General features: G+C 37.3%; 1 protein-coding gene across 1 annotated transcript; it reads left to right on the top strand.

Annotated features, from left to right (window-relative positions):
* The first annotated feature begins 823 nt into the window (after window positions 1–823).
* LOC124257978 lies at window positions 824–3,206 on the top strand. The gene has a single exon (XM_046692055.1). The coding sequence runs from the start codon at window positions 1,264–1,266 to the stop codon at window positions 2,131–2,133; it is 870 nt and encodes a 289-aa protein (XP_046548011.1). The 5' UTR covers window positions 824–1,263; the 3' UTR covers window positions 2,134–3,206.
* The last annotated feature ends 7,215 nt before the right edge of the window (window positions 3,207–10,421 follow it).

Here is a 10,421-nt window from a genome sequence, read left to right as displayed (position 1 = left end):
CAATGGCAAGACGGTCTGTAAATAATCGATTCTGGACCAGACAACCCAGTGATTGACGTCATGAGCATCGATCCACGCAATTTGGATACGATGTCTTGCACCAACCAAATTAGTCACCTCTTGTACTAAACCTTGTTCACTTGCACCGCGTGTTTACACACACGTATTCGTGGGCACTAATTGGGTGCGTTAATGAATTAAACATCTATAACTTCCACATATTTCCAAATTCCATATTTATTTGTTGCTAAACGCCGCACTCAGAAATATTTCAGTTGTTTGGCGGTATTGTTGTAATACAGTGTAAGATGCATTGAATAATTAATCGGGAGAAATTATTGTATTTCTTCTCATGTATTAGAATATATTTCAAATAAAATAATTAATATGTTTTAATAATATATGTACATTCGTTGTAAAAGAAATCGTCATGGTTCCGATTGTGAAAGAATTCGACATGTAAGCTGTTTCAAGTTAAATCATTAAGAGTAACCCCCCATACACTAAACTACCTTTATAAAGAACACGCATATAACGAAAGGTACTACAATAATGTCATGCTATAACAGTTAACCACAGTAATTGGAAAGAATCGGGTTTCCTTTTACATATCATGAGTACTTTGGGGTCTGCTTAAAAAAATTATAAAAAAATGCAAAATAACGCGGGCCTTCGAAGATATCTTTGTCTCATCCCAAGCGTAATGCTCAGCACAGTGATAGTCTACATACAGGGGTTTGATAATACATGTTAAAGCACGTCTCGCGCTGTGCATTGAAAGCGTTTGTGTTGGATTAATATCTGTCATTCAGTGTCTCTGCGCAGAACATGTTATTCTTAGCGTACACACAGCTCGGGCCCTCCTACCGACACCATTGTGTAAATAATTAGCTCTCTTATAAACGTACTGCTAGAACACATGAAGAAATTCCGAGGCAGATTAATACAGACTTGATATTTTAACCGGATAATTGACTACTGGGCTGTTTCAAGCCTGGGTTCCGACGCTGGGATCGTGGTGTAGTGTGGGTATTGACAGAGCTGTTTGTTTGTGTGTGACACTACCGAGAAACAGTTCGTGATCAGGGTGACAGCCCGTACTGGTCTATTGGGAACTTTTCATGTGGTACGGGAGAAACATTACGGATACTGGCGTTTCGCGTGTGGAGCAAGTTCTATCGACATGGTATGTATGTTGATGTTAGATTGACGGCTGTGACACACCCTGGGGGTTAATCAGACTTAGCCAAAAGCCATACAAATATGGCGCTCATGTCTTCAAAGGACCTCATGTCCGAGGATGAATTAATAAAAAGGCTGGAGAAGCTCTCTCGTAACTATGACTTAGCGACCATGAAGATATTCATAGCAGTGGAAAGTTTAGGTGAAAGTTTAGTATACAGTACTTACAACAACGAGCGAAGGAACAAATGGGAGTTCTTTCTCACAAGGAAAGAAGCATGTCGGTTAGATCTCAACCGACATGAGCGAACGCAAGAGAAGTACAAACAGTTTCTGTACAACACTCCGAGAGAGGAACAGGGCCGGCAGTTCCACGCCGCGGTGCTCGCCATGATGAGGAAGAAAGGCGCCGTGGACATGTTTCGCCAGCTCAAGGCCTACGATGACGTCGACACGACGTTCAGTGGACATCTTTGTAAGCTTTTCGACCGGAAGGTGGAGACATGGTTTGATAGTTTTGCAGCACTTTCGGTCAACCTGGTGTCCCACGTCAAGGTCTCCACATATACCAGGGTCCTGAATGGTCAAATTGATGCGCTGTGCAGACGTGATGGTCATCTCTACGTTGTCAATGTGAAGGTCACGGGGCAGGAGACTCCCCGACCTATAGACATCGCTGAACTGTGTATGTGCAAGGCATTGATCATTCAGAACGGACTGGAGACCCCGGACAAGGTCCGTCTGTCTCTTCTAATCTGTCATCTGAACGAAGATCGTCCAGTTCTACGTCTTTGGTCATACAGTCCCTCGGACGAGATGGAACAAGCAATCAGGGAAGGTGACATTGACAAGATGATCGACAGCGGGAAGACGTCCCAGTATCATGAGTTCTGGAAGGCCAATGTCCATCTTATTGGCGAGGTCAAAACGGACCGAATTTATAACATGTGATGATCATCATGCTTGTGGCTCAAGGATGGAATATACATCCGGGCAACGCCACTTCCGGCATGGTGGATCGTTGTGATACATAGTCGCTGTGGTTTACCAGTGTAGTCACTCAGATTATTGATGGCCGACTGTGATACGTTAACACTATGGGAATTTCGGGTGAAGGTTCGTGTTTTTGTTGTTTCAATCGGAACATCCATCCCATATGTCATTAAACACGGACGGAAATGAACAGTGCATGCGTAGAGATTCAGGAAACTTACACGTGTTTCTGTGAAAATATAGAACAATTATCTGTCAAGATGGATACGGAATGCTTGGTACATAACCCAGCTATTAAACGTGAGCAATATGATCCACGATATTGTGTTAACAGAAAACTGTATGTCAGTGCATTGTGTTAGTATTTAAGTATTTGTGTTTGTTAGTGTATATTTATTTTACCTTTTTCAAAATGGGTGGCCAAACTGTCTCCAACTGTAGATATAGTACGATATATAATGTATTCGTATATGAATGTTATTTATTAAAGAATAACATGTAACTTAGTTAAATATGTGACATATACCCCATATGATAGATGTAGTATGATGCCCAGGGATTAGAGGTTGCTAATTGATATTGACATCCAATGATTGAGGGGAAAATCCAGCGACTTGAGCATGTACTAGTTGTGTGGATATGTGCGCCATATTAATATCCTGTCCTAGGTGACCAGTGAAACATTTCAAGTATATAATAGTGGCTGATACAACGGAAAGAATTTGCCCAATAATGTTTGATTAATAGCAACTAATAGATTCATAATTTGATATTTCGATGTCATTTTCAAAATATGAATATTTGGCAGCTGTGATTCGACATTATTTCAGATATTACAATATTATCTGTTCACTATGACTTCCAGATCATGATCCGTTTCCTCATTCAGTCTCCAGAGTTAAACTTTTATATACGTTATTTAAAGCTTGTTTGTATGTAGATATATATGTATATCATGGTACTATTCAGTTTGAATGTTTTGCATGTACTCCATGTCCGTCAGAAATCTTGTCATTTAAAATAAATAGATCTTTATCTTTTGAAGTTGTCATGCACGTTTTGACACAGTGGATGTCTTAATGAGAAGGGAGAGAACTCTGTCTTTGGTACATCCATACACCACAGTTGATGAGTCAATCTTCACGAAGCAGTGAGTGAGTGAGTTTAGTTTTACACAGCTTTCAGCAATATTTGACCATTGAATATCACCATGAGGAATCTTTCTATATCAAGTATCCTGAATCACCAGAAATGGGTTTCACACATTTTACCCATGTGGTCAAGTATCCTGAATCTTTTCCATATCACATAGTCTGATCTGAATCTTTCTATATCAATCTTCTATATCAAGTATCCTGAACCAAGTATCCTGAATCTTTTCATATCACATAGTCCTGAATCTTTTCTATATCAAGTATCCTGAATCTTTTTCATATTTTGGTCTGTGTCTGAATCTTTCTATATCAAAGCTTTAACCACTAGGCTATCCCACCACTCCTCTTCATTTCATATTACATACCCTGAATCATTTCATATTTCATATCCTAATTCTTTAAATAGCTTTTCCTAAATCTTTGTATATCACATATTATGAACATTTCCATATCGTATATCCTGAAACTTGGCTTGAATATATCCTGCATATCCTGATCACTTCAAAACACAGCTTCTATGTAATTGCAAGCTTGGTCTTGCCTGATGAGTTGAGATAAATTCCTGATGAGTTGAGATAAATTCCAAAACACAGCTTCATGTTGTACTAAGCATGTTTAACCTAAGTTGAAATATTCACTAATGGATGACTTCAGTGAGTGGTATTCTGGCAGCCAGGAAGTACAATATAGACAAACTTTATGGATAACAACTTCTTTATTTCGTGAGTGTGGTGTCTTGATACCGATTCTTGTACCGTTGTCAAGCAGGAATGATACACATTCTTGATTCATTCCTGTTTGACACCGGTACAAGAATCTGTATCGAAATGTCGCACTCACGAAATAAAGAAGTTGTTATCTATAACTTTGTCTACATGGCACTTATGGCTGTATCTTAAAGACCATACTTTCATAACTACATGTATACCCAAGTATCCTAGAAAAGTAAACAAAAATTTCTTTTATCAAACACTGCTCACATCAACATTTACCTACAGAGATAGTAACTTGCCCTTATCAGGGGGCATTAAAATGCAATTGAAAGTTATCAGCAGTTAGACAGCCTGGATATAGCTAAAGAACAGGCAAACACGAACAATGGCAGTGTAATCCCCACAGAAGATAACAGAAGACAGAAAGCTTTCAAGTTTGTGAGCTATCAGCCATGGTGAGAAGGTTGGACTCAGGACACTACTAAGTGAGACCAATCTGGAGGTGATAGATGGCAGCACTGGCAAGGGGGGTAACTCATGTGGGTGACAGATTTAGGGGTATTGGCCTGGGGCACATTGCTGAGATACTGGGATTAGTGTTTATACAATGAAACACTTTCTCTTTACACAGGTAAGTTGCCACAGCTGGTATTAACCTTTCCTGAAAGGGTTATAGAAATATTGTTGTAAGAGTCAACAGACAGTCAATATCGACAAGAAAGTTTTAATAGTAGTACTGAAGATGATTTAGTCATTTTAGACTGCAGGAATTCAACTCAGGTGGCACTTAGGTGAAGGGGCAATCTTGGGTGAGATAACTGACTGACCTACTGAGTTTAGTTTTACGCCGCTTTTATCAATATTCCAGCAATATCACGGCGGGGGACACCAGAAATGTGGGTGAGATACCACTCTTTGTCTTTCCATTGAGACTTACTAAGAGTGAGTGAGTATGGTTTTACGCCGCTTTTAACAACATTCCAGCAATATCACGGGGGCACACCAGAAATGTGTTTCACACATTGTGCCCATGTGGGAAACGAACTCGGGTCTTCAGTTGGATGAGCGAACACTTTAACCACTGGGCTACCCCAACGCCCCTCTTTCCATTGAGACTTACTATGAACTGGAAGGTAAATTGAGATACAAACTTAGTAAGTTAGACAGCTGACTTGTGCTGATGATATGGTGCCTCGCCCTGAGTTCAAATACTGTATGGGTCAAAACCAAGATAGTACCAGAATTTGTATGAGAAAATGCAATCCCAAAAGTAACAAATGTTACATTGGACCACACCCATGAAGAGGCAGGTTAGAATTGATCTTCAGCAACCCCTGCATGTAATAAGAGGCGACTAACGGGATCGAGTGGTCAGACTCGCTGACTTGGTTGACACATGACATCGTATCCCAGGTACATAGTCAGATGCTCATGATATTGATCACTGGATTGTCTGGACCAGACTCGATTATATACAGACCGCCGCCATATAGTTGTAACATTGGCGAGTGCGTCGTTAAACAACAGCCATCAACCAATGCCAACCATCTTCATAGACTCTGAGCGTTGATGTTGTCAATGATGCTGTACTGCTGGGCGGTATGGAGATAGTGTCAGCCTACATTATAAAACTGCTCATAGTTGGTTCTTTGAAAAACATTTTTTTGAAAAACCATTGGGATACCGTGCCACGGTCTAACCTGAATAAGTCATTGTATAAATTGCATCTGGACCAGACACTCCAGTGATCAACAGCACTAAGCATCATTCTACACAACTGATTGAGTGAGTTTAGTTTTTCGCCGCACTCAGCAATATTCCAGCTATATGGCGCCAGTCTGTAAATAATCGAGTCTGGAACAGACAATCCAATGATCAACAGCATGAGCATCGATCTACGTAATTGGGAACCAATGACATGTGTCAACCAAGTCAGTGAGCCTGACCACCCGATCCCGTTAATTGCCTCGTACGACAAGCATGGGTTACTGAAGATCAATATTCTAACCCGGATCACAGGTTCTACACAACTGGTATTCATTGAAATGCATTAACAAAGTCTGCGAACCTGACCACCTGATCCCATTAGTTACCTCTTGTGATAAGTAAGGGCTGCTGAAGGCCAATTCTAACCCAGATTTTTAAGGTTTTGGGAACGTAGCGAACGTGAAAAATAAGCCATTCTTGAGGATGAGTTTATTTTCATTGTACCAGATGAACCTCTGCCACGGTGAACACCTCGACAATGTAACAGGTTTTGACAACAGAACAATGTCAACATAACAATAATCACAAGGTGCACTTCATTGTATTCAAAAAAGACCTTAAGGTATTCATTCTTCACAATCATTATATCATGATGATATCTACACCTATATAACCCAACCAGTATAATATCTATAGAAATAGTGAATAAAACAAAGAACTATTCAGATCATATTGTAAACCAATTTCCTTTTCAAATGTTGCCTAAGGAATATTTTCTCTATAATTTTAATATCATCAAAACAACTGCTCATTTGTTAAATACAGCCATAGAAATTTGGGGAATGTTTAAGACTAGTCCATAGGACAAGTGGAAATCTTATTTCACTTTGTAGCCAGTCGTGCTTGAACGAGACAAAGGTACTCACTACTGTCAGTTTTATCAGTACAAATACCTGGTGAGATTGAAGCATTGAGAACTCATTTACAATTACAGCTGTCAATGAGGACAGCAATTCCTGGATTTTCACTTGTCCTCTGTACAATTTAGTAGTCTTGAGCTAGCAGACAAGCATGAATTTCAAAGGCTGAATGTATACAGTGACTCCTTCTAAATCTGGTAGTACTAAACCCGGAGTTTTCAGATTATCAGTAACAGTTTCAGACTAACAAATCAATGAAAAGAAATATTGCCATTAATATACTGGACAAAATAAGTTAGGGATATTGGTATTATTATGATTTATATTTTATTAGTGGGTCAATGTATAAATAGATTATTATACATAATTTCAAAATTTACACATATCCCTAACTATTTTTGTCAGTATATATACTGATAAGAAGAAGATAAGGAACACCTGACTCTCATATAACTATAGTTAATCTGTCATGGCATAACAGTATAGTAGTACTGTAGTACTGTAGTGTGTAGTACTAAGCGTGTCCGTTATAAAAGTAGATTACTGTATAAGCCGTTACTCTTTAAGATCTAACAGATGTTGACTTCTCCTCATGTAATCGGAGCAATGACAATTCTTTTACAAACAATGTAATTATATTATTAATCATATTGTTTTATTTGATATGAATAATAATTCCATAGCATGTCAATTAACTTTAATTATATGAAAGAACTATGTGTTCTATAACTTCATTCATAAATATTTTTATATACTGGTAGGCATAACCAACAAGATGGCCGCCAGACAACCATCAAAGTTTTACTGTGTAACAACGACACATGGTAACTTGAATGATTGTATCAGTAAAACTTGTATCTTATTATAAATGCTTCGTCACAAACTATGTGCACTCACATTGTTCATTGTTAACAAACATTGGAAGAACATTTTACTTTACATAATTAGACAGGACAACAAATAAACGTATTCCAAGTCTGAAGATCCCCAATCCCAAGATTACTGTATATCAGTATAATCAACACACAAAATTTAAATAAATTTGTTGATGTAGTTTAAAAGTCATTTTTGTAAAATAATACTTTCTCTATTGTCAAAATTGAGATTCTTTACTCAAAAAGTTGAATGTATGAGATTTATGAAGTTTTGGCAGAACTACACAACCAAGCACCAAACCCTGTACTGGCGAATGTGGCTAGGAAGAAAACGAAATTGTAACAAAATGATTAGTTCTTAAAAGATATCTTTCTACAAAACTTGCATCCTTATTTAATATGAATGAGTGAGAATTTATTGCAGTTTTAACAATATTACATAGCACACATCATACCCATGACGGGAACCAAACTCAGGACTTAATGAGTGACAGGTGAACGCTTTAACCACAAGGCCAACCCACCTTAACTTGTTTCATCAGAAAATCTAGGAAACATATTCAACAAAACAAATTAGGGACATTTTGGGGACAACTTATGAAGTGAAGAAAAAGTACTCAACTCCCCAAAATGATCCCCAAAAATGTCAAGATCACGAACTTTTTGAGCCAAGAAAAGATGAAGGAATCATCCAAAAATGCAGAGCCATCTCAATACTATCATAAAAATATGCCTGACATCATCATCACTACCAAAAACAATTAATTAAACTTCAAATGAAAGTGTAAATATATTCCCCTTGTTTTGGCAAATTACTACCATAATTAAAATTTTCAAAAATAGAAAACATGAAAATCAGACAATAAAATATGCTAATTATGCAAAATATCTGGAAGGTGGAATGTTGATTGTATATTGGTGCACATAATCACAAGAAATAAACCTGCAGTCAACAAAAAGGAAAGACTGAAATAGGTACGGTAATACAGAATACCCTCAACCAGGAATGTATTGCACACAAAATCCATCATGAAATAAATACTGATAAGAGACCAGGGTCCCTATCCACAAAGCGTTCTTAGAGCTACGGCATTCGTAAGCCTATGGTAAACTATAGAGTTACGACATGTCGTAACTTTACGAACGCTTTGTGGATTGGGACCCTGTTTCATAAAGTGGTCGTACAGTCGCCACAGTAATTAAGTGTTGTAGTGTTTGTACATTTTAGTGAAAATTATTTGTACCCCTCTTCAAACACGGCATGGGAATATCATGGTCAGCGTGGAGAACACACAGCTTGTGAAGGTGACAGGTGACAGAAGCCTGTAACAGAGACCTGTAACCAAGGTCTGTAACAGCAGAGATGCCAACCCTAATTTAGCCCAGTTAGTATTTTGGCCAAAAACTATTGCAATAATTAGTATTTTTGGGGCCAAAATTAGTATTAACTTTTTAAAGAATTTTCAGATTTCATAAAAAAATATATAGATATTCTAAAAACTTGTAAATTAACATTGTACCTAAATCAGTAGTCGGTATCTACATATAGCTTGATACTGAATAAAATGTGGTTGAAATTTATTGTGTATGGTATGTATGTTACTTGATAATTTTATTTTTTAAATTCGTATATTTTTACTGCTATCGTAGTCGCGTATTTTGTGTTTTTTCGTAACAAAATCATATGGGTTGGCATCTTTGTAACAGCTATCTGTAACAGACAAATGTACCAGCGACCTGCAAACGTATCCATATAATGCTCCGTATGCATCTCTTGTTGAGTGAGTGAATGAGTGAGTTTGGTTTTAGGCCGCTTATAGCAATATTCCAGCAAACATCACAGCAGGGGACACCAGAAATGGGCTTCACACATTGTACCCATATGGGGAATCGAACCCGGCCTTTGGCGTGATGAGGGAATGCTTTAACCACTGGGTTACCCCACCGCCCCTTTAACAATGAGACTTAATGACAGTAAGATAGCAAGTGAGATTGTCATTGTGTAGACTCAAACATGGCACTATCTCAAATAATAGAGGCCTTACAACTGCTTTGTGAAACAGAACCCTAATAATTCACACTTTAAATAACAAAATTGCATCAAAACATAACAAAATGGCATCAAGATTTCATCAAACTCAACTTAATGTTGTGATTGTAGCGTATATAAATATCTAATAATCAGATGTGGTTTAATCTTAAAATAATATATTTACTGTTATACTGTATTTGTTTTATACATAATAGTATATTTTGGCAATGAATGTACATGAGATTAACCAAAGGAGCTTCACCCTCATTCGATATATACATGATATTATACAAAGACACATGCTAAGGAAAAAATATCAGCTTTTCAGTTTTTTGGTCTTGGCAAAATTGTTTTTTTCCTTAATGGGAATGCAGAACAAAGACTACAAGAAAAGTTCGCATATAATTAAAAAAATGTTGCTGTAAATGTTTGTTGGCTATGATTGAAACTTAGTTTCAGCCTAATAAATACATAGATTCACTACAAAAGCATTAACCAAAGAATCAACAAAATGGGAGAAAACAATAAAAAAAGTATAACGATTTCTGTAAGTTATAATATTGCACAACAATAGGATTTCTGTAGTTTATGAGAAATAATAAGTAAAATATTCAAAATCAACGGAAGTATTTCCAACAATTTCTGAAGATGCTGCAAAATAAAACCTATCTTGCAGAGAAGACAAATCCCCAATATCAACACACAGAAACTCACATACATTAAAGCCTTACACTTGTCTTGCATTGACAAAACCTTACAAAGCCCATCTTAACACAACACAGACTGGTATAGATATTGGTTCAACTAAAAATATAAACATTTGAAATATTTATCACAATGACACT

The sequence above is a fragment of the Haliotis rubra genome, unplaced genomic scaffold (genome assembly GCF_003918875.1).
Source record: "Haliotis rubra isolate DU_JTF1 unplaced genomic scaffold, ASM391887v1 Scf68, whole genome shotgun sequence".
Lineage (NCBI taxonomy): Eukaryota > Metazoa > Mollusca > Gastropoda > Lepetellida > Haliotidae > Haliotis > Haliotis rubra.
This window is presented reverse-complemented; position numbering and strand designations above follow the sequence as displayed.